At 44.4% G+C, this 24,992-nt stretch overlaps 1 protein-coding gene across 1 annotated transcript; it reads left to right on the top strand.

Moving 5' to 3' along the window:
* The first annotated feature begins 896 nt into the window (after positions 1-896).
* nomo (nodal modulator) lies at positions 897-24,522 on the top strand. The gene is given in 48 exon segments (XM_069704963.1): positions 897-1,019; positions 2,880-3,144; positions 3,248-3,396; positions 3,485-3,640; positions 3,741-3,826; positions 3,914-4,059; positions 4,138-4,285; positions 5,069-5,251; positions 5,341-5,486; positions 5,560-5,674; positions 5,765-5,862; positions 6,043-6,226; positions 6,669-6,799; positions 6,999-7,154; positions 7,290-7,368; positions 7,482-7,673; positions 8,457-8,506; positions 8,508-8,670; positions 10,289-10,378; positions 10,494-10,539; positions 10,861-10,961; positions 11,249-11,355; positions 11,449-11,521; positions 12,006-12,158; positions 12,329-12,466; positions 12,794-12,883; positions 12,992-13,097; positions 13,205-13,355; positions 13,463-13,634; positions 14,073-14,214; positions 14,864-14,995; positions 15,609-15,745; positions 15,834-15,921; positions 16,112-16,175; positions 16,274-16,369; positions 16,481-16,702; positions 17,482-17,564; positions 17,697-17,856; positions 18,754-18,880; positions 19,490-19,603; positions 19,759-19,886; positions 19,959-20,100; positions 20,468-20,551; positions 21,627-21,737; positions 21,823-21,924; positions 22,438-22,557; positions 22,672-22,764; positions 22,898-24,522. Coding segments are annotated over 48 exon segments (5,967 nt in total). The 5' UTR covers positions 897-1,003; the 3' UTR covers positions 23,030-24,522.
* Positions 24,523-24,992: the final 470 nt, after the last annotated feature.

Here is a 24,992-nt window from a genome sequence, read left to right as displayed (position 1 = left end):
TCTGAGAAAAGTAATGAATTTTTATGGGAAATAACATGTTGACATTTTACCTTTTTTTGGTTTGCTTCTTCCTCTCATTCATTGTTTCCTCTGTTTGATCACCAGGGAGCGGTGGTGGAGAGTACTTATTCAGTAACTATACTTACTTTGTACTTTGCTTTCTAGTTTGTGCGACTTTGCTGATAGTACTTACATACTTTTACTTAAGTAGAGTTTTGAATATAAACACCTAAATACTTCTTTCTCTCTTCTTTTTTCTGGAAAGTCCAACAAAAAAAAACTAGAAAATAGGTCTCAAAGTCAAAATAACCAACGTTGGCTTCAGCAGCTTTTAGTCTTTTAAAAATGTGCATCTTGTAGTTTTTAATAACTTTGTAAAATTGCAATAATACATTGGTCGTGTTAATATCTGCCAGTTTAAAAAAAAGAAGAGAGATTATAAAAGAGATATTAAAAACGTGATAGTTAATATTGTAAAAAAATATAAATACAATAAGATGAAATTGAATAAAATACGGTGTGAAATAAGGTAAAAACATGAATGGGGATGAGCAGGAGGAGCAGGAGGAGCAGGAGGAGGAGGAGGAGGAGCAGGAGGAGTAGGAGGAGAAGGAGGTGCAGATCCAGATCCAGATCCTGATCCAGATCCAGATCCAGATCCTGATCCGGATCCTGATCCTGATCCTGATCCAGATCCTGATCCAGATCCAGATCCTGATCCAGATCCGGATCCAGATCCAGATCCAGATCCTGATCCTGATCCTGATCCAGATCCTGATCCGGATCCTGATCCAGATCCAGATCCGGATCCTGATCCAGATCCAGATCCGGATCCTGATCCAGATCCAGATCCAGATCCAGGAAGTCTCTGGAGACGGTTGTTGTCTTCCTGACAGCCGCAGCTTCAGCTCTCATTGTTGGACGAAGTCTCCTTCGTTAATCGTTAGCTAATACCAGTATTATACCATAACTATCTGTATTTATTCTCCCGGACAGAGGATCGATGGAGGTGGACTCAGGTAACGCCGGACTTTGGTCGATATTTTGGTCTTTTCACACTTTTACGAACAAGTTGACCAAACTTAGTTCAGCTAACCAGCTAGCAGCGCTAGCCTCGGTTCTTAATAGCAGTTAACAGTTTGTTTTGTTTTGAAATGGTTTGTTCAAGGATTATTTTTATTTATTTATTTATTTATTTAGTTCCTGTCTCTTTATCTGATTCTCCCTGTCGAAACTCAGTGGTTGGCATTTTATTTAGCTGCGTGTGCCTCGGTGAGCTGCCGTCTGCTCCCCAACTCAGAGGCGCGTTGACGGTTCGTCACGGTTTGTTTTCTACAATCAAAAACGGATGAATTTATTCACGGAAACTTCCACTTCTTCCTCCTGAAAGTTTAAACTCTTTATCAGGAAAAATTCGGCTGTAATGATTCACTGAAAAAACTATTTATTCACGCAAAACATTTCAGGGTAAAGTTCGTGGAAACTCTGTAAAGAGCGACTGATGCTGAGCTCAAGTTTAAACACGAAACACTGAGATCGTCTGGTCGGATCATCTGGACAACGAAACACCTTCAGGCCGACTGAAGATGTCATGATGAAGTCATAAAAGATCAAATCTCAGAAGAAAACAAAAAAAAATCAAGGTCACTAAATAACAACATTTTATGGAAACAAGGAAAAAAGGAAATCAGAAGTTCTTGGAAGGAGTTCAACTTTGTTCTAATGTTTACAGGAGATGGGAAAGTCTGAGTTGAATTAACAGCAAATAATACAACTGCACGTATTATTAGGCCACAGTTCACCACAAACATATATTACTGCATCATATAATATAGATTTGGCACTTATGTTTAAGATTCAAGAACTTTAAATTAAATTATTTAAATCTTCACATATATTTACAAACAATAAATAACACTGGAATAAGATGAGATAGCTAAAATGCAAACAATCAAAAAGTACAGAATCTAAATAATTGAGTAATAAAAAGTATTAGAAAAACAACTGACGTCAGGATGTAAAGGTTGCAGTAAATACTGCACATAATACAACATGTGGTGCCACAGCTGTTTTCCAGTATGTTTGTTTGTGTTGATCTGAAGCTGCCTGACGGGCGGAGCTTAAACAGATGGCGTCCAAGGGTGTGTGTCCTGTCTTATATGATGTTTTTTTTTATTTTCTGTATCCCTCGTCACACAGCGAGTGCTGTGAAGATGTTCTCGTGATGGCAGCTGTATGCCAACAATGTCCTGAGCTGTTTTCACAACTCGCCGGAGGGCTTTTTCTGACAGCTTCGGTGCAGCTGCTGTAACCAGGCTGTCATGTAGTTTGTTAGGAGGCTCCCTGTGGTGCAGCTGGAAAAGCTGACATGCTTTCGGGATGAAGCTGATTCTCCTTAGCCTCGTTGCTGCGCCTTCCCCACAACAACTGAGGTATTTTCAGACCACGATGAGGTCCGCGATGTGGACCCACAGGAATCCTGAGGTTCGGGAGTCTCTCCGCAGCCTCCTGAGTCTTTATGGGGTTTTAGACCAGCTGTTTGTTGTCTCATAGTTTGAGTTGTAGATGGGTTGGCAGACGTGTGAATGAAGTAGGGGTCTCAGCGTGGAGCCCTGGGGGCCGCCGGTGCTCAGGATGATGGTGGAGGTCACGTGCCCGTCCAGTCGAACGGTCTGAGGACCGTTAATGAGGAAGTCCAGCATCCAGTTGCAGATGGAGGCAGTTAGAAGTTTTTTCAGTCAAGCAACTTTCACTGAAGAGCTTAATGAATATGTTACAAATATTTTGCAGTTTAGGGGCAGAAAAAAATAATTTTACCAAAATTTGTGTTCGCCTCGATTACGACATTATCTGACACTTCTTTTGCTCGACTCTCCAAGTGTTCTACACCGAACGCAGCGGGTGGATCAACAGCAACCCGCTGCTGGACCAGCTGCCCAGCTACCAGTCGCTGCTGTACCGCAGGAAGTCGTTGACCGCCGCCGCCAAACGAAAAGGCAGCGTCAGATTGCGGCTCGGCTCCTTCAGCAGCGTGAAGTGGGGGCTGACCACGGTCGGCCGACACGAGGACAAACAGAAGAGTCCGACGGAGGAGTGTCCCATCAGGGAACTGGCCAAACCCGTGGCTGAGAAACGCAGAGACAGGTAGGCAGAAACCTTCCTGAGCGACGTGCTCCGTTATTCGCCTGTTTCACTGAGAGCTGCTTGTGATAAGAAACCGTTTGGTTTGACTGTGATGGTTTTAAAGAGTGCAGCGCCTGGAGGAGGCTCGAGAGTTCAGCTGCTGGAGGCAGTGGAGTCAGAGCACCAGCAGGCTCCTGAGGAGGCTGAGGGACGACACCCACGTGTGGCTGAGCTCCCTGAAGCTGTGGAGGGGAGACATCCACCTGATCGAGGGTGAGACACGGACGATCAATAAATGTACTTGAGCTGGAAACAGAAAATGCGTTCTTGTGGTTTCAAAGTTCTCCCGTCTCGTCACCAGGGATGTTCGGCACCGGGATCCTGTCCTACTTCTCCTTCCTGCGCTTCCTGGTGACGCTCAACTTGGTCATCTTTCTAATCATGTTCAGCTTTGTCATGTTGCCCATCATCATCGCTCCTTACGCTTCAGGAAACACCACCTTCAACCCGCATGACGGTGAGAGGACGCTGGTTTTGTTTTCCACATAAAAATATAAAAACGGAGCGAGAAGCAGTCGTCAGGTCGTATTTCATTTTTTTCCCGTGTTTTTCTGCAGGCAGTGAGTGCAGCGTTTATCCGAGCAGCGCTCGTCGAGGTCTGGTCATCTTTCACGAACACATTACAGATCTGCTGTCTGGTGGAGTAAGTCGGTGCACTTTGCTTTTAATGGTCTCAACAGGGGAAAAAAAAAAAAAGTTTCTTCACTCACCTGTTGGTCTTAATCTGCAGGGCTTCCTGGAACAGACTTATCTTTTCTACGGCTACTACACGGTGGACAAAATCCACTTTCCACACAGCACTTATAACCTGGCGCTGGCGTACCTGCTGGCCACGGTGGCGTACCTCTTCCTCAGCCTCATCTGGATCGTTAAAAGGTACCGACGAGGCGAGCTCACGGCGAATTACATTTTGTACGAAGGGAAATGGTCCTAAGCGTTTCTTTTTCCTTCAAGGTCGGCTACAGGATTCAAACGTAACCTGGTTCAGGACGAGGATCGCTTTCAGAGTTTTTGCAACAAGATTTTTGCCGGCTGGGATTTCTGCATCACCAACGAGACCGCATCGAGGCTGAAGAGATGCAGTCTGCTCTACGAGCTCAGGGTGAGTTTACACTGCGGGACCTGCTAGAAGCCGTGACACAAGATACACCAGGCCATTTGTTTTGTGATTGTTGTGGTCAGAAATGTCTGATTTTTTTTTTTTTTTTCAGCAGCTTTTCTCAAAGTAAAATATCAAAAATGACGAGAAAAGGAAATGAGTTTTTACTCAAACTACCACCGAATAAAGAAAGAGTCATATGTAATCACTTCCTAATATGACGATAAGCATACTGCACGTCAGAAGTAACTGGAAATAAAGTTCTCATCTTTTAATTTTTTTAATTTACTGATCCATGATCTTTTGTATAATAAGCACTTTAAATGCTTTTGTAATAAAACATTTTCAATACACAGTAAAATCTCTTCCAACTGTAACAGTGTAAAACTGCATGTAATTCAACACAAACTGTAGGATCAGACTGATGCAGGAAATATTACAGAGATTGGTTGAATTTTAATTAATTGTTGTGATCACAAGGTTGTCATTTCCTGGAAGGATGAATTTTTACAAGCTGAGATTAATTAGTTTTAAACAACATAGTAAATCAGTTTTTGTTTGATAGGAATATTAACGGACAGTTTGGTAAATAGCTGTATTTTGTTTTACAGCCTGATTATCATCCAATAAGATTTTATATGTATCTTATTCTGTTTTTTTGGATCACTTAAAAACTAATTCTTCTCACTAAAGAGGAATTTTTAGTTCAGAAAATAGTTAATTCATGTTGTAAATCTGCTGCCATTCTTTTAAATGTTTACTTGCCTCATTTAAAAAAATCTCCAGACAGATTTGGAGGAGGAGAGGATCAAACAGAAAATAGCGGATCGCACCCGCATAGAGAAATGCCGGATTTACGTCATCCGCTTCATCCTCAACCTCTTCGTCATCGGCGTGCTGGCCGGTTGCTTCTACAGCATTTACGTCGCCACCATCTTCTCCCAGGAGGCGCAAATGAACCACATAAAGGTGATGAAAGGCCCTTTTTCTTCCATTACTTCTATTATTTCTCTCTTTCTCACATTAAAAAGAAAAACTCCACTTTTACCGTTTTGTAGGAGAACTTCATCGTGGATCTCATCTACGAGTATCTGCCCTCCATCGTTATCACTTTGGCCAACTTCATCACCCCCGTCCTGTTCTCCGTCATCATCAACTACGAGGACTACTCTCCGGCCTTCGAGATCCGCTTCACTCTCATGAGGTGGATTTTACGATGCAAACACGGAGCTCAAGAAAGATGAAATGAGACTAAAAGTGTGAATCTTCCTCCCCAGGTGCGTCTTCATGCGGTTGACCAGCATCGGGGTTCTGCTCTTCTCTCTCTGGTCTCAGATCACTAAATGTCCGGAGGAGCCGTGCATCTGCGGCTACAACCACTTACTTTACTCCGTGAGTTATATTCTTTTGCTCTAATATGAAGTGTTTCCGGCGTCTAACTGCAGTATTAAATCTGCTGTAACCGTCCGTGTGTCGTTGCAGTGCTGGGAGACCCGTGTGGGCCAGGAGATGTACAAACTCACCATCTTCGACTTCATCATCATTGTTGCGGTCACCATCTTTGTGGAGTTTCCCCGAATGTAAGTCCTCACTCCCCTTTTTCTGAATTTACAATCAGAATAATCTGGTTGCTGCCCGGAGGAGGTCGTCGTTGTCATTTCCTGTTGCCATGGAGATTTTCTAGCGGTCGGCCTCGACTCTCCTCTGTGCCGAATCGTAACGGTGTCCCGGCGCTGCTCCGTGTCGTGTCCCCGCCCCAGGCTGATCGTGAGGCACTGTAGCTGCGGCCTGGCCAAGTGGTGGGGCCAGCAGGAGTTTGGGATTCCTCAGAACGTGCTGGAGATCGTCTACGGTCAGACCATCTGCTGGATCGGCACTTTCTACTGCCCGATGCTGCCGGCCATCTGCACCATCAAGTACTTCTTCATCTTCTACATCAAAAAGGTCCGTTTTGGTTCTCGTGTAAAAAAAAAAAAAAAAGAAGTCTTTTATGCCTCCTTGCCAGTGGAATTATTTACTTAGGGTTGTTTGTCTGTCTGTCCGTCCCGTTGTCATGGAGACAATGTGTCAAGAGTTCGCTTGAGGGAATTTCCTCAAATTCGGCACAACATCAACAATTCATATGATAAACTTCCACATTATTCTCAAACATACGTGATAGCATTTTATATATCCAAAAGGTCAAAGGTCATCTTCGCTGTGACGTCTAATTCGATCTGAAAACACACTTTTCTGTCCGATATTTAACATAATAACTCCGAAACAGAACAGAACAGAAGGGGAGACTGAACCACATTTCATATTTGGTTGGATACTGAGTTGGTAACTGATGTTATGTGTTAAATAACCAGTTAATAAATACATTCTTTCGCTCCTCGTTATTTAGGTATCTTTAATCTACAACTGCCGTCCGGCCACGCGGCCGTTCAGAGCGTCGAGCTCCAACTTCTTCTTCCTCGTGGTGCTGCTGATCGGCCTCGGCCTCGCCTGTCTGCCCGTCACCGTCAGCGTCGCCCAGTGAGTGACGACCACGTTATGTCGTAACCTCGGTCTGTCGGGTGACATCACGTCTGCTTTCTCTGCGGCTTTAATAGAAATTTCAGTGGAAGCATTCACGTCAGAGCCAATATGTTTACTTGTAGTTAAGTATATGTGTTTATAGTTTTCTGGCTATGAATAAGTGCCGGACATCTTATTCCTTTTGTTCTCTCCACAGAATCAACTGTTCCCAGGCCTGCGGACCGTTTGTTAACTACAGCACGTCCTGGGAGGTTCTGCCCACGTCGGTCTCCCATCTACCCACCGGACTCCAAAAACTGCTCTTCGGTCTCTCGTCGGAGGCCTTCGCTGTCTCCTTCTTTGTTTTGACATGGTGTGTGTTTCACTTTTTTATTTTATTTATTATTATTTTTTTTTTTTACCTTTTAACAAAATTATTTCTTTGTCCTGCTTTAGTATTAATTTTTTTCCCATCCCCCCCCCACACCCCCACATCCCCCACACACAGTTTGGTCATGTTTTACGTGATTGCACTAGCTGGAGCACACAAGAGAGTCATTAACCAACTGAGGGAGCAGCTGGCAATGGTATGTTTGATTGTGGTCAAGTTTTCCTGCTTTTCCTATTTTATAAAATGACCAACATTTGATTTATCATTTCAACTATCGTGAGCTGAAATCCACCATCTTTGTGACTCCAGGAGGGCCGCGACAAACATTTCCTGATCCAGAAGCTGTCCCAGGCTCAGAGGCGCCCGGGCGTCAGATCTCCGGTGTCTAAATTTAAGCCCCGCACCGGCAGCAGGAGCAGCCCGAGCTACCACACCAGCTTCTCCAACAACTTCAATGAGGGACTGTTTCTGGCAAATTCGGCTCCAGACTCCTCCACACATGTGTGAGGCCGGGACCTAAAAGTGCAGAACAAAAACCTAGATTCAAAACTGTTTATTAATATCCTTAAATGTTTTTATTTTTTTTAATTTTACTGTGAAAACACTACAGCTTGGGAGCTTCTGTGCACATGGTGACATTAATGCGTTGTGCGTTTTCAGTGTTCTTTTGTTGACATTAATGTAAAACTATTAAGAAGCCGCGGCAATCAAGTATTCTGTCGGGCTGCTGTGGCGTTTTCACTACTGTATGTACTGTCGTCTTTTCCTTCTAAGAAGGACTTATGTCGCTTTAAACTACTGGACTTTTTTTTTTTTTTTTTAAAACTTTAAATATGAATATATATGCACTTTAAATGTATTAACACTTATCTTTTTTACTTTTGACCTGTGTTTTCATATTATTTGTGGTTTTACATCAAACATTTATAACAGTATGAATCACTCTGTTATAAAGTCATTAAAAATGACATTTCAAAATACTAAACTGTAAACATTATTTCTTACCATAACTGTAACCCTGTTCTTGTAACTCTAAAATAACTAGTGTGGATGATGTTTTGTTTGTAGTCAGATTAGGGGGGGGGGTAGGAGTATTGACTTTATTGTGATGCCTTTATATGACTGCAGTGACTGGTACGATGTACATGAAAAATAAATAGTTTAGTCGTTTTCATCACTCTTCTTTTTACCGTCACTAGTGTCGGGTGTGTGTTTGGGTGTTATACTCCCTCCCAGCCGCCAGAGGTCGCTCCGCTCAGCGGCGGCGCTGCCGTTCATTGACAGCAGCTCAGCTGGTACGGAACCGGAGGCAGCGTGCTAGAAGAGAGGTCCCGTCAAAAAAATGTTGAGAATTACGATCCGGGCAGACATGGGAGCCCTCTGGGTTTTCTTCTGCCTCGTCTACTCTCAGCTGTCGGCCGTGTCCTCTGACGACATCGTGGTCGCGTGCGGCGGATTCGTGAAATCCGACGTTGAAATCAATTATTCTCTGATCGAGGTGAGCGGACGTCCTGCGAGCATGCTAGCTCAGCTAGCCGGTTTATCGTAGTAAAGCTAAAGGTGAGGCGGAAGGTATTTGCTCGGGTTTGAATTAAATCACCACAACAGAGGCCTGTTTGAACTCCCCACGAAAAAACGCACCTCTCAGTTGCTGGGAAACATCATTTGTTTGCCAGATTTCATGAAGTTAAACGGTTAAATTCAGCCTGGTGGGTTTGTTTTCTGTGAGCAGCCTGAAAACTCGTTCATCGTTCCCGTTAATTTAAAACCGGTGTCACGTTAATCTGGAACCGGTCAACGTGGAGGAGGAACACGTTAAATGCTCTTAATCCCGTCTCACTCGCAGACTCTCAGATTAGCCATTTGTTTTAATCAAAGTAGTGTAATGGACTTAAATCCGCGATGGACTGGTTGTTGTTTGTAACGAGTTACTCACCTGGTTACACCTGTAACGAGTTACTCACCTGATTACACCTGTAACGAGTTACTCACCTGATTACAGCCGTAACGAGTTACTCACCTGATTACAGCTGTAACGAGTTACTCACCTGATCACACCTGTAACGAGTTACTCACCTGATTACAGCCGTAACGAGTTACTCACCTGGTTACACCTGTAACGAGTTACTCACCTGATTACACCTGTAACGAGTTACTCACCTGATTACACCTGTAACGAGTTACTCACCTGATTACAGCCGTAACGAGTTACTCACCTGATTACACCTGTAACGAGTTACTCACCTGGTTACACCTGTAACGAGTTACTCACCTGATCACAGCTGTAACGAGTTACTCACCTGATTACACCTGTAACGAGTTACTCACCTGGTTACAGCCTGTAACGAGTTACTCGCCTGATTACACCTGTAACGAGTTACTCGCCTGGTTACAGCCGTAACGAGTTACTCACCTGATTACACCCGTAACGAGTTACTCACCTGGTTACAGCCGTAACGAGTTACTCATTACTGTAACGTTACAGCCACCTGTAACGAGTTACTCACCTGGTTACACCTGTACAGCCTGGTTACAGCCTGTAACGAGTTACTCGCCTGATTACAGCTGTAACGAGTTACTCACCTGGTTACACCTGTAACGAGTTACTCACCTGGTTACAGCCGTAACGAGTTACTCGCCTGATTACAGCTGTAACGAGTTACTCGCCTGATTACAGCTGTAACGAGTTACTCGCCTGGTTACACCTGTAACGAGTTACTCACCTGATTACAGCTGTAACGAGTTACGAGTTACTCGCCTGGTTACAGCCGTGACGAGTTACGAGTTACTCACCTGGTTACACCTGTAACGAGTTACTCACCTGATTACACCTGTAACGAGTTACTCGCCTGATTACAGCCGTAACGAGTTACTCTCACCTGATTACACCTGTAACGAGTTACTCACCTGATTACAGCCGTAAGGAGTTACTCACCTGATTACAGCCGTAAGGAGTTACTCACCTGATTACAGCCGTAACGAGTTACTCACCTGATCACAGCTGTAGTTACGAGTTACTCACCTGATTACAGCTGTAACGAGTTACTCACCTGATTGTTTCCCCTTCAGGTTTATCCATCAGTGATCAGTGTTTTTTTTCCTCTTTCTTTCCACAGATTAAACTCTACACCAAACAAGGATCCTTGAAGTACCAGACGGACTGTGCTCCCATCAACGGCTACTTCATGATCCCTCTTTATGACAAGGTGCGAATACACAATTCATTTAAGTAATTCTAACTAAATGTCTCTAAATGTGTCTGCTGCTGGTTTGTAATCTATAGATTTTTTTAATTTAATTTAATTTTTATTTTTTACCCAGGGGGACTTTGTGCTGAAGATTGAGCCTCCTATCGGGTGGAGCTTTGGTGAGACATCACAGATAATAATAATAATAATAATAATAATAATAATAATAATAATAATACATTTTATTTTGTATGGCACCTTTCATATAAGAAATGCTGCTCAACGTGCTTTACAGCAAGATAATTACATGCAGTGTTTCACATAAAAACAAGATATAAAGGAACATTTAAATATATAGAAAATACATGAGATGCATAAGAATGGATAACATGCATAAACCTTCAATAGAAAATGATGACAAACAAGTTCACAAACTTAATTATTCCATCTGTTAAAGCTTTTTTTTTTTTTTTTTAACTCTTATGTTTGTCTCGCTTCAGAGCCGACGAGCGTCGACCTGCATGTGGACGGAGTCAGTGACATCTGCACCAAAGAAGAGGACATCAATTTTGTTTTTACGGGTTTCTCCGTCTCAGGAACGGTGAGAGGATTGTTTAAAAAAAAAAAAAAAAAAAAACATGGTCAAGAAAAATAGTCGAGCAGTGTTCAGATGGAGGAAAAATATGAGCTGCAAACATGTGAAAACAAAGAAACTTGTGACTTTTTAAAGCCTCTCTTTTCCACGAATTGCTGATAATGTCAGTCTTGATTTAAGCTTCATACGGTATCAAACAAGCAGTTAACAAACATCACAAAACGATCTCCGTAGCTGGTGTCGGGTTTCCTCTTTTCTAATGTGGTGTGTGCCGTTCTGGTTCTGGTACTCAGGTTCTGAGTAAAGGCCACCTCTTGGGCCCGGCGGGAGTCGAAGTCAAACTGAGTCCAACAGGAACGGAGGAGAAACTCCAGAGTGTCGTCACGCAGTCTGGAGGAAAGTAAGCAGCCTTTTCTGTTTATCAGCGTTTTAAACCAGGAAACACACGTTTGAAATTATCTGCTGATTCAATACTTTGGTCTCGATAACACAGGTTCACCTTCCTGGAAGTGCTTCCTGGAAGTTATGACATCACAGCCTCCCACCCGTCTTGGACTCTGGAGCAGGTTGGTTTAGTGTGTCACCGGGACGTCGATAGTTTATTTACAGTAAACGAACCCATTTAAACACGACGTTCTTCCACCAACAGCTTTAGACAGATTAAAATATCATTAAAAAAAATGAAATCAGGACATCCAAACCAACAAACAAGCAATAATAACAAAACAAAAGCAAATTAAAGACAAAAATTCAAAAAAATAATGTGAGGACGTTCTTATTTCTGTGAGTTTTGTCATTCGTTGAAGCTGTTAATAGTTTAATAGTGCAGAGAACGTGTGATCTCAGAGCTCTTTTTAATTCTGCTTCACTCGAGGTTGGAAAACGTCATTATTCATCGCTGATCAGGTTCTTTGTCGGGTTTGAACTAACGACCTCCTTCAGCAGTAATCACGGTTCCCCCTGACGGCGCCGTTACTCCGTCCCTCACCACTACTTATGTGCCGACCTTCCCCCCCTCTCCCTCCTCCCTCCCCCCTCATCTTCCTATAGAGTGCAACCTCGGTGCACGTGTCCAATGCCAACGCCCCGGCCGCCGACCATCTGGTGGTCGGAGGCTACGACGTCTCGGGGGAGGTCCGCAGTGATGGAGAGCCCATGAAGGAGGTCACCTTCCTGCTGTACTCGGCCGCCGTCAGGAGAGAGGTGAAACAAACATTATTATACGTTTACAGAAGCAGCGAGGAGACGAACTAGATTGAGTTTTCGTCGCGCTTCTCTCATCCATCGTTTTATTATTTGAGGAAGTCAGGGAACGTCAGTATATTTTATGTATCTATATAACACTGTATTTGTGTTTGTTGTGATTTTTCCAGGACATCAGTGGCTGTAACATGTCCCCGGTGGAGGGCGCCGACTCTGGGGACAGCTCGCTGCTCTACCTCTGCAGCTCTCTGTCCAGAGAGGACGGCACCTTCGTCTTTCCCTCGCTGGCCAGCGGCGAGTACACCGTGGTGAGGAAAAACGAAAGAAGGCCGCCCTTCTTTAGTTCTGATCTCACTTCCATCTTTTTAAGATTTCAGTCCTGCTGGTTACCGTGGTAACGGGTGTGGGTTTTACCGTCACAGACCGTATATGAATTAATTAGATATCAGGACGGCACGACATGAAGGACCGTTTGACATGTTATCCACAATATGCTCCCCAAACATCCCCATGCTTAGAAAGGTCATTTGAATCCACTGAGGTTATAATCGTACTGAATAAACACACTGAATTGCTTTTGCTCGTCTCTCATATAAATGTGATTATTTTTTGGGATGTAATTCTGCTTCCTGCAGGTGCCTTTCTACAGGGGAGAGAGGATCACGTTCGATGTTGCACCTTCGAGGATGAATTTCAAAGTGGAACATAACAGCTTGAAACTGGAGGTATATTCGATATATTTCGTAACGTGTGGTCACAATCAACGCAAAATATTTAACGCAGAGAGTCACAGTTTGACGTGTGTCATGCTGTTTCTGCTGCTCTGCTTGCAGCCCATCTTCCGCGTGATGGGCTTCTCCGTGACGGGCCGAGTTCTCAACAGCATCGGAGGGGAGGGCGTGTCGGATGCTGCCGTCTCCCTCAACAACCAGATCAAAGGTAACGACCCGAGAAGACCCCCGTTAAAAAAACAACCAGGCCTCCGTGAGCAACGGTAGTTCGAACATTCACGGTTTCTTATTGTATTCGCCGTTCTGTCGCCGCAGTTGTCAGCAAGGAGGACGGATCTTTCCGCTTGGAGAACATGACGGCTGGAACCTACACCATCCGCGTCAACAAGGAGCTCATGTTCTTCGAGCCGATCACGGTGAAGATCGCCCCCAACACGCCTCAACTCCCCGACATCATCACAGCAGGGTACAAAACGTCCTTTAAACTCAATCCCAGAGGTTTAGCATTGTTGTCACGTGTTGTCGCATTTACTAACGAGCCGTGCGATTTGTTGACGTTGGTCCCGAACGCAGGTTCAGCGTTTGTGGGCAGATCTCCATCAGTCGCCTGCCCGAGGGCATGAAGCAGCAAGGTCGTTACAAGGTCACTCTGACGCACCAGGACAAGACCTCCAGTCGGACCATCGACTCCGACCCTCAGGGGGCCTTCTGCTTCCAGGCCAAACCAGGAGACTACAGCGTCCATGTAAGACTCCAGCAGCAGGCACTTTTTATTAGGAAATATAATAGTGTTATTTGTCTTAATGTATTGAAAATATAGGTTTTAAATTGTGAGTTTTAAGCTGCTCTTTCTGCAAGGTGAACAGATGAGTTTGTTAAATCCACAGACAAGAAGCTCTAATAGTCAATAATTTAAATGGAAATATCTCAAAACCAAAATTTGATCAGCTCTTGTACATTTTTTTTAATTTGTCTGTTTAAACATAAAGCATCACACCACAAAAAAACACAAAACCAAATCTTTAACTTTGAAATTTCAGAAACAGTCCAGAACGCTTGAATATCATGAAACCAGAAGGATTTTTGAAGTATTGACAAAGTCAGAATTGATTTCAGTGTCTTTCTAGTTGTGTGAGAAAACCATCCTACTCGATAACTTTGGTTTTTACCTGCATGTGTTCAGGTGTCTCTCCCTGAAGCGGAGGTGAAAGCTGGGCTGGCGCTGCAGCCTCAGGCCCTGGAGGTCTCCCTCGTGGACCGGCCCTTCACAGACCTACTTTTCACCCAGTTCATGGCTTCGGTTTCTGGAAAAGTCTTCTGTCTCGGTAAAAGCTCGGCACTTTAAACTTTTCTGTCTTTTCTCAGTTCATGGCTGTACGTGAGGGATTTATTATAACCGGTAAATAGAGCGCTTTACTCTCCGGATCAGATCTCTGTTCACCACCACAGCGACCGCATTTCTTCTGCTGCTTCTTCCAGTCTAATGAGAATGAAAGTAGAGTCAGACCTATCAAAAAAATATCGGTATCACCGTGTATGTTGGCAGATATCGGTGATACAGAAACTGTTTTTACAGAACTTAATCTAAAAAAAGATTATTGGGGTGAATTTGAAATTTTGTATAAATATTAAATTCCCAGTAATTTCAGTAAACTATAAACTGTAAAATATTCTGCCTCCATCCCATATCTTTGGAGCAGCTCTGAAATTTGAAATAACAACATTTTGATGGATCATTGTAAAAACGTGTTTGTTTATATATATAAATTTTGGAATTTTTTTAGTCCCTAACATCTGCATCAAGCCCTCATTTCAAATTAAAAGTCCCCATTTCAAATTAAAAGCTCTCCAGTCTTTTCAGAATAAAAATGTCTTTATATGAAATGCAGCCAAAGCCCATAAAGATATTATGTTTGCGTAGTTGGTTGTTCATATCTTCACATAATCCGACCTTGTTTTCCGGCTGACCTCCAGCTTCCTGTGACGACCTCTCCGTGACCCTCCAACCGGTGAGTCGGCAGGGGGAGAGGAGGGTGGTGAGTCTGTCCGGCAGCAGCGACATCCTCAGCTTCTCTTTCGACAACGTTTTACCGGGGAAATACAAAGGTTGGCATTTATATTTATATATTGAATGTATATTTACTCTTTCCTTTTCGTCCTTATCGTTAGTGGTGTAAATCAGATGTCAGGATGTAAGTTTCCACTGGAAGAACTCATGGTGGACTAATTCCCTCATCCTATATGCGCTTCTGTTCAGAAAATTACACTAATTACTCTCTAATGAGTGCAGCGAAATCAATTGGTAATTACCAGCTTTCGATCATAGCCGGCGTTATCGTAGCAGCTTCCAGGAGGCGCGGCGTCGTTCAGCCGGTGTCTCCGTCCCTTCTGGCGCTGCAGCCATCTCGCTGCTCGATGCACACAATCTGTTAGCGTGTCTGCAAGCTCTCTGCACACGCAGCGTCTCGGAGGCCTGTTTACTCAGCCGCCACCGTCGGCCGGCCGGAGGAGAGCGAGAAGTTTACTTTGTTGAGCGTTTGTTTAAAGATTAGATCATTAAAAAGATCCCCTCCGCATCGACTCCATCTGATCGCGGCTCCTGAGCCGTTTCCACCGAGGCTACTTCCACAGATTTAATCTCCCTCAACAAACGTTCACACTTTTTGTTTCTCCTCCTTTTTTTTTGTGTGAATAATCGTCTCCTCTTTGCTTCCGTCAGTGAGCATTTCTCACGAGGAGTGGTGCTGGAAACACAAGTCCATGGAGGTGGAGGTTCTGGACTCGGACGTCCTGGGGGTGGAGTTCAGGCAGATCGGCTACATCCTGCGCTGCTCGCTCTCTCACGCCATCACTCTGGTTTGTAAATAACCAACCTACATTTGCAGGAAGTTTATTCAGACATGTGCGCTGACAGATTTCTCATCATATGTGTGTTACTGTGCAGGAATTCTTCCAAGATGGCAGCAAACCCGAGAACGTCGGCGTGTACAACCTCTCCAAGGGAGTCAACCGCTTCTGCCTCTCTAAGCCTGGTGAGCGTCGCCCTCCCGACCGCTCGTTAGCTAAACATAGTATCAATTAGCATATTGAGAGGAAGTACGACTGTTCCCCGGTGTACAGTTAGAGCGCAGCGATGGGAGCCGAAAGGTCCGTGTCAGACTTACCTAAATATAAAAACTGGAGCGAAGTAATTAATCAACTGAAAACCGGCTTGTGTTGCAGGTGTTTACAAAGTCACCCCGCGCTCCTGCCACCAGTTCGAGCAGGACTTCTACACCTACGACACGTAAGTCACGAGATGCCGCGTCTGTTTTTTTTCTCCTGGGTTGCAACGACGCGTCCTCGTACGAGTTCGTTCTAACGTTGTTCACCTGCGTGCGACAGCTCGGCTCCGAGCATCCTGACGCTCACCGCGGTGCGACATCACATGACGGGACTCATCACCACCGACAAGCTGCTGGACGTCACCGTCACCATCAAGTAATTCCGACCCGCCGACCCGCCGGGCTGTTTTCAGCTGCTGCACATCTGTCTGTTCGTGTTTTGTTTTTGTTTTTTTTAATCGTCCTTTCTCCCCGTCTACTCGGTCAGGTCGTCCATCGAGAGCGAGCCGGCGCTGGTGCTCGGCCCGCTGCGCAGCCTGGAGGAGCAGCGGCAGGAGCACCAGCTGCAGGAGATCCAAGTTCGCCGTCAGGAACGAGAGCGCCGCGCCGCCGAGGAGGACGGAGGCGCCAGAGACGACAGTCCTCCCATCCAGGAGAAGGCCGACGACCTGACGGGCCCTTTCCACTACGAGTTCTCCTACTGGGCGAGGTCAGAATGTACATTTACGCTCTTTCGCGCTTTGCGGCGTTAAACAGAAACAGAACGGGCCTCTCGCTGCTGCTGGTCTGTAAAACGCTGCAAAGTTGGAGGAACTGCAGCTCGTTTCTTCAAGTTTGCATTTCTACATTTTTCTTTTCATGATATTAAAAATGTTCCTAAAAAACAGAACCGCAGCCTTTCATTTGTTTTGTTTAGCCGAAGCTGTAGCTTCCAGCTGAACTTTTCTTTAAGCGCTCATGTTTGAGTGCCGACGACGTGGTGAACTTCTCTATTTACATTTTTACTATAGCGAACAATGCTGGATTTTTGGGGCCGACGTCGACACCGATGTTAGAAAGTAAAAAAATAAGAATAATTCTGATATCGGTTTAACAATAAACTTTATTGGATAAAATGACATCAGTTATAATTATAAACAAACAAACGAGACAACAATTTCTAAACTACCTCAATCATTTGTTTCTGCTTTTATGTTCTTTTAGAACGGACAAATAAGTCCGGCTGAAATCTTTGTGCTGTTGGTACTTTTTATGAAAGGACCTGATATTTTATTTTAGGTTTTTGTCTTTTCTCTTGATGGTTTCACTGGAAGAGTCCAAGTTTTTTAGAAACTTTGGAAGTGCTTCAAATATTACTTGATTTTGCAGAAAATGAACGTGACTTCAAAACACAATCCACAAATATTAAACATCCGATGTGAGAGGCTTGTTGAGTCCTGACCTCGTGTGATAATACGCTGAGTTAACATTTCCCATGTGACTGTACAGGGCTGGTGAGAAGATCACAGTGACTCCCTCCTCCAAGGAGCTGTTGTTCTACCCTCCTGAAGTGGAGGCAACTATCACCGGAGGTCAGAGCTTCTCGCAGGCTGCAGTCTAAACGACCTGCTTTGTTTTCGCTGCTTTATTCTCTGCTGAAAGACAAAATCAGCCTGAAACTATGAAATAAGACTAAAATGAAGTGCAACCGTCTGTGTTGACAGAGTCGTGTCCGGGCCGGCTGGTGGACATCATCGGGCGCGCGGGGCTCTTCTTAGAAGGCAAGGTGTCCCCAGAGCTGCAGGGCGTGGAGATATCCATCAGCGAGAAGGGAGCTGCTGCACCGCTCATCACCGTGGCAACGAACGAGATGGGAGCATACAGGTAGGAGAACGCCAGGAAATACAGGGTGAATAAAATATATATATATTCTTCCGGCTAATGCTGCCTTTGGGTTCTGCTATGAATGTTACGGTCTTATGGGCTCATTATACTAACAGGCTGGACCATAAATATATTAAATAGCCCAGAAGAAGAAGCAGAAGTGAAGTGTGGGTTTGTGTTAAAGCTCTGGTGAATAATTAGCTATTAGAGAGCAGAAAGTAAAAGAAGGGTAACTAATGATGGCTCGGTTTCATTAAATGTCCCAAAGCCACAACGTCCGCTGCGCTAAGTACAAACTCAGAGCAGCTGGTGCGACTCTTTGTCGCGTTCAAGCTTAGAGCAAGAAAACCTGTTAGAAAGTGAGAGGAAAAATAAAATGTTATTTTGTTGCGTCACTAAATGACGTAACGATTTTATTTATTTCAATAAATCTGTGATCTTGGAAGTCCTGTTCTGCTGTGCTCCATGTGTTAAACTTCGTATTAGAAGTTATGGTAACGCTTAAGGTTGAATGAATTATCATGCATGACTTCAAGCATTACCACCTCATGAAATCACCAGGAAGTAACTTGGGTTCAAAGTCTTTCATTTATGATCTCATGCGTGAACAACGCATTAATTAAAGCGTCGATACGGTGAACACGTCATCAATGATCATGATTTATCAAACAGGATATTGATGAACTCTTTGCTGAACCTTTTGGACCACTGAACCAACGTCGGCAGCACAGAGGACGTCCAACATCATCTTTTTTTTTTTTTTTTTTGCGCTCAATGCTTCATAAATCATAATCATGGACTCGTGTTACTTCCTGCTCATTCGTGAGGTATTACTGCATTAATTAATGTCCCTTCACCGTGAAGTGTCTGACCTCATTTCCTGTCTCCGCCCCTCAGCGTCGGTCCGCTGCACAGCGACCGGCAGTACGACATCACCGCCAGCAAAGAAGGTTTCGTCCTGAGTCCCGTGGAGGGAACGCCAGGAGATTTCAAGGCGTTCGCTCTGGCCGGTGTCACCTTCAAGGTACGAGGACGTGAACGGCCTTTTTCTTTTTTCTGTTATTTTTTACTCTTAGATTTTACATCTCAGTGATCGGCAGCCCCGTTTGATATTTGCACTAATTAGCCGACCCTTTGATGCAGAGTCCCTTTTCTAGTTCCTGAAACGCCTTTCTTGGTTCCCGCTGTTTGTTTGTGATTAAAAGAGAAGATCAGTGGGTTTGAGAGTTGGATCAGTTTTGTGCTTCGCCGTGTGCTCTGTTGTTGAAAGACTCTGCAATTACCGACAGCGGCCGTGAGATCCCGGCACAAATGATCAGTATTAGTTTCCCCTTCAGACTGTGTGATGAATTACTTTGAAATCATCGGCGCAGCACTCGCAGACTTCTTGCCCTTGTTTATCCTCCTCATGTGCATCCTCTGTGAAACAGAACATTAGACGCTAAACTCACCTGTCACTCTGATTACACCCACAATTTCACAATTTCAGCCATGACAGTGTGTTTTTTTTTCTTCACATTTCTCCGTGCTAACTCTCCTTAATCGTAGCAGACATCGAGTCCGTGAGGTGTTTTATTGCGAAAGGATTAACGGAGCTGTTACGTCACCGTCCGCTGTTCTGTCTGTGCTGCAGATCAGGTCCGAGGACGGTCAGCCGCTGTCCGGCGTCCTACTGTCTCTGAGCGGAGGACAGTTTCGGTCCAACCTCCTGACTCAGGACTCGGGTCTCCTCACCTTCAACAACCTGGTGAGAAAACGAGCAAAAACAAAAAGCAGGCCCTTCGTTTGTTACCCCTCGGCCCGGTCCGCACAGCTGCGTTGACATGAGGAAAGAAAATATTTATGGGTAAGCGTTGACCTTTGTGTGTGTATATTAATCTGCTTTGATTCATCTCCCCTCAGAGTCCGGGTCAGTACTACTTCAAGCCCATGATGAAGGAGTTCCGCTTCGAGCCGGCGTCTCAGATGATCACGGTGGAGGAGGGTGAAAACCTCGGCATCGATATAACCGGCATCAAGACGGCCTACAGGTACGTGAGTAGACGGCAGCGTCGCCGAGGGCAAGTCGCTGAACTGTCGTGACCTCGTCCTTCTGTCCCCAGCTGCTACGGAGCGGTCCAGTCTCTGAGCGGAGACGCGGAGCGGGACGTGGCCGTGGAGGCGGTCGGACAGGGAGACTGCAGCCTCTACAGCGAGGACACCGTCACCGACGAGGACGGCCGCTTCAGACTCAGGGGTCTGCTGGTGAGGACGCCGTCGGACGCTTTAAGTTACACTGGAGAAGCTTTTAATCACCATCTCCTGGTTTCTTACATCACAACGACTTCTGGTGGCTCGGCCTCACAAAATAGATTTAAGCAGGCAGAATTAACTGTCTCGGTCTCTCCAGGGTTGTCTTGTGATAATTGAGCTAAAATAAAATGATGGATTCACCTCAGGTTATTATTTAAAACAACAATGTTACTTGCAGAGTTTTTTGGGAGGATTTTTTTTTTGTGTGTGCGTGTGATAAAATTGTGTGAATTGGCAAAATAGTTGAAGTACAACGTATTGAATGTCTCCTGAATCTTTACTGTGCTCCTCGTATGACTTCGTCTGGTTTTTCTTGCAGCCCAGTTGCAAGTATCTGATTCAGCTGCGAGCCGAAGGCAACGACCACATCGAGAGAGCGCTGCCTCAACACAGAGCTATAGAGGTGGGAAGCAGCTCGGCGCAACTTCGTACAAAACTCAGCACATGTCCAGAGGGGTTGGACAAACATCGGCTTTTTAAAAAAAGTTTAGGAATCATCATTTTACCAAGTTTTCTACTATGTTGAATATTAACGAGTATTTCAGTGTTCAGCTCAGACTTTTGGCGTCGCATATCTCTACAAATGAAAAATGCATCTGCAGATGCAACAGTTTTTTGATTAATAGAGTCACCCAGTGGTCACGAATATGCACACATTTTAATTTCTCTAGCATGTTGAGGATGCTTCAGCCAGTTGGTGCTAAAGAGCCCACATTTTACACTTCTGGTGTTTTATTTGCAGTCTTGCAATCTTAATGTAGTTTCACATCTTTACAGATTCTCTGCCGACAACAGGCTGTTTTTAATGACTCCCTCTTCTGATTGGCTGACTTCCCTAAGTTTGTAATGTTACAGACTTAGGGAAGTCCAAAGGGCACATTTGATTAGATACTGCTCGTTTATCTTATCTCTCTTCTTTCAGAGTATTTATACAGAACCTCGACCTGCTTATAACAAAGAAAGGAAAATAAAATCGTAATTTATGCAACATGGGACCTTTAAAGCTGTTGAGTGATTGTTGACTTCAGAGTCAACGAACATCACCGAAAGTTCAAACATATTTTCAAAGTCATAGTTTTTTGGTGTCTGCGTGACACTGCTGTAACGCAGATATGAAAACTACACGTGAGAGTATGAAAACTTGGGTAATTGAATTGTTGAAATAACTGTGGGAACCCTGTGAATACGACCTATCAGCGGCCTCATCGCATTGGGCCTTTTCTATAAGCAGAACAAAAGCAGCGATAATCCCGTTGCCAAAGCTGAAACCTCTCCGTTCATAATTTGAGCTCGTCTGAAACAGTGCAGCTCTCTTAATCTCTCTTGCGAGGCTGAAAATGCCTCAAATCCACTTAATTCTCTGTTGTTATCACAACCGTGTGACTCGTACAAAAGCTTTATCCACAGTTCCCATTTTGATATTTTCTTCACCGATAAAAAGTTTGTTTCTGAACGTTAACGTCTGCGTTCCCTCTCAGGTCGGCAGCGATGACATCGAAGGGGTCAACATCATCGCCTTCAGGCAGATCCATCAGTTTGACCTCAGCGGAAACATCGTCACGACCCCCGAACATCTCCCAACGCTATCGGTACCACTTCTTATCCCCGTATTTTTGGTCTGTTTTATTAATTACAATGTTGATATTACTACTTTCTCTCCTTGTATTTATGCAGGTGAAACTATACAAGAGCGACAACCTGGACAACCCGATCAACAGCGTGTCTCTGGGACAGTCCCTTTTCTTCCACTTCCCTCCTCTGGACAGAGACGGAGAGGTATCGGCTCGTAGCTCCAGTGTTGTGGGATTTAGAGGGAATCTCCTGGCAGAAATAATATAAATATCCATAATTATGTTTTGATTAGTGTGTAATCATCCTGAAACTTAAGAATCGTTTTGTTACCTCAGAGTGACGCCTTCAGATCTACAATTACTTTGCATCTAATTTACTTCATTTTAAGGCCGAACATCAAACAACAACACGTCGTTTAATCAGTGCAGGAGTGTATGAAGTCGCTTCTGTCCTCCTGTGTACTCCTCTGTCCTCCTGTGTCCCACTTGACCTCCTGTGTCCCCCTTGATCTCCTCCGTCCTCCTCTGAACTCCTCCATCCTCCTCTGTCCTCCTCTGAACTCCTCCGTCCTCCTGTGTCCTCCTCTGACCTCCTCCGTCCTCCTCTATCTTCCTCCGTCCTCCTCTGACCTCCTCCCTCCTCCTCTGAACTCCTCCGTCCTCCTCTATCTTCCTCCGTCCTCCTCTGACCTCCTCTATCCTCCTCCGTCCTCTCCAGAGCTACGTGCTGATGCTGTACTCCACGCTGTCGCGCTCCCAGTACGACTTCACTCTGCCTCAGGTCTCCTTCACCTCCTCCGGATACCACAAACACATCACGCTCACCTTCAACCCCGCCGTAAGACGCGCCGGACTTTAAATCTTTTAGGAGTCACAATTATTTAAATACAGATTATGAATACGGTTTCTCTTGAAGCGACCTCGTCTCAGGTTGTGTTTCTGTTTGTTGCAGCGTAAAGTGCCTGACCAGGATGTTGCCCAGGGCTCCTACATCGCTCTGCCCCTCACGCTTCTCCTCCTGCTGGCAGCCTACAACCACGAGAGGGTACGTCTTCTAGTTTTCGTGTTTTATATTCTTCCTCGTGTATTTTTTTTTTTTTTGCATGAATGGTTTTAATAGTTCAACTTTCCCATCCATGCATTTGTTTAATACCTTTTTCTGCCGCCCTGTTTCGCAGGTGATTCCCCTCCTGTTACAGTTGGCGAACCGCATCCAGGGCGTGAGGAGCATGGCCCAGGCCGGCGGCGACAGCGCCGCTCTGGATGAAGCCAAACGTCAGGCCAAGAGACAGAAAGCCAGGCGCACATGAAGGGGCACCTCAAACCACATCTTAGCACTCTTAAATTGTACAGTAGCATCCCAGCCTCTGAGAGCACTGGGTTACCAGGGCAACACTTCTTCAGTGTTAACACCCGTGTCTTACGTGCGCTAGTGAGCTATTCAGCTTGCTAAGGTGTGATTTGAAAACGGGGCTGAGGTGAAGCCCGACACGAACCACTCCACAAGCATTACCACCACCTCATCAGCCAATCGGATTCACCGAACTGATTGCTGCCATTTTACAGGCTGATTTTTTTTTTTTTTTTTTTTTTTTTTCCCCACAACTGTCATTGTCTGAGAAAATTGTTATTTGTAATAGAATATGAGCCATTTTTATACATTTGTAATTTATTTAGGTCAGCTAAAATCTTTTGCTTGTGTGTTTGAAAGCACTTGTGATATCAGCCCTAAATATTGTTTAGTACTACGAGCAGTGCGGTCAAATCCAGACAAATACACAAAGTGGATTCTACATCAGAATGTGTCTTGAATTTGATAAGATCTGATCAGACCTTAGAGATTTAACATTTCTAAAACTATGGGCTTGGCAGAGGTCAACTACTAAACATTGTTTCTCAAGCTTAAAAGCCTTTTGACCCTTACGTGACCCCGTGTGTTTGATATTAAACCGAACCATCGCAAACAGGAGATTCTGTAACTGACTGAAAGACAGCCAAAGACGAGCTCGTAACCGCTTCATATCGTCATCAGTCAACTTGAATGCAAAAATCACCAACGAGATACTGTAATGCACCCCACTTCTGATGGTGTTTTATAAGCTGATAAGTGTCTGTTTTTTTTCCCATTAGCTCAGGAAAGTGGTGGCGAATAAGATGCTGGATGAGTGTTTGAGGAGAAATTTTAGTTTTCTTTGAGGGCGGGGCAGGAGGGGGGTTAGAGATCTACAGGGCTAACTAATAGTTGATTAATTTATTAACATGTGTTTCATCAAATGTGAACGATAACCTAGTTTCTATGCTAAGAAATGTCAGAAGTGTGGTTGATTTAAAAAAAAAAAAAAAGATTTTCTGTCAGACGTGTGTCTGATTTGATATTTTAACCAGCGACAAAAATTTAAGAAGACTCTCATCCACAGAAGTGACAATGACTGAGAACATGTACAAAGGGTGTGTCGCGACCTTGACGTAAAGTGAGGACGATAAGGCAGAATTGTAATTTCATGAGCTCATTGTCTTGCCGTGGAGCTGTGTAATGCACTGTGAAAACTGTGGACCCCAATTATTTCTCTGTATTTAATTCATCAGCTCTCAGTTGTGGCTGACTTTCACGGCGAAGATGAAAAGGCCACTGACTATTTACCGAGTTGAAAGATATTCCAATTAGTCCACATTTAGAGGGAGTTGATTAGTTTGGTTGGGGAGGGAGGATGGAGCATGATGGAGGTGGGGTGTGACTGTCATTTGGTCAGAATCTGTTCATTTTTTTGGGGAGATAATGAATAAAGTTTTGACTGGAATTAAAGTGGACTGTAGGGGGCAGTGTAATTCCAGACATGAACAATAGCATAAAGATGCCAAGAACTGTGGTCTACATCTTCTAAGTGTTGAAGTACATGACAATAATTGTGGATCACATAAAGTTGACTATCCTCAGAAAATCAATAGGTACGAGTCTCGTTACTCTTCGTCTTCACCGGATCTGAACATCAAGTGCTTGATGGTTCATTCACCACCACCACCACCACCACCCTCTGTATGTCTATCTGCTGCCAACAGCTAAACCGGGCATTTTACCAATATGCCAATATGTTTGTTTGTTTGTGTCTGACTAAGACCCCTAGACTATATAAAAAGCCAGAACCATTGAACAGGTGGATCGTAGCATTTGTGGGGTTTTTTCTGTATATTTTTTCTTTAAGCCCCTCCCTCTTTTGCTGATTGGTGAAACAGCCATCTGCTGAAGGGGCCGCCATGGAATTGCGGGCAAAAGTT

Source organism: Brachyistius frenatus, unplaced genomic scaffold, assembly GCF_029030835.1.
Source record: "Brachyistius frenatus isolate BFR_SWC_R1_liver_20210118 unplaced genomic scaffold, ASM2903083v1 Contig_53, whole genome shotgun sequence".
Classification (NCBI taxonomy): domain Eukaryota; kingdom Metazoa; phylum Chordata; class Actinopteri; family Embiotocidae; genus Brachyistius; species Brachyistius frenatus.
Note: the sequence above shows the minus strand (reverse complement) of the source record. Positions and strands in the feature narration are given on the sequence as shown.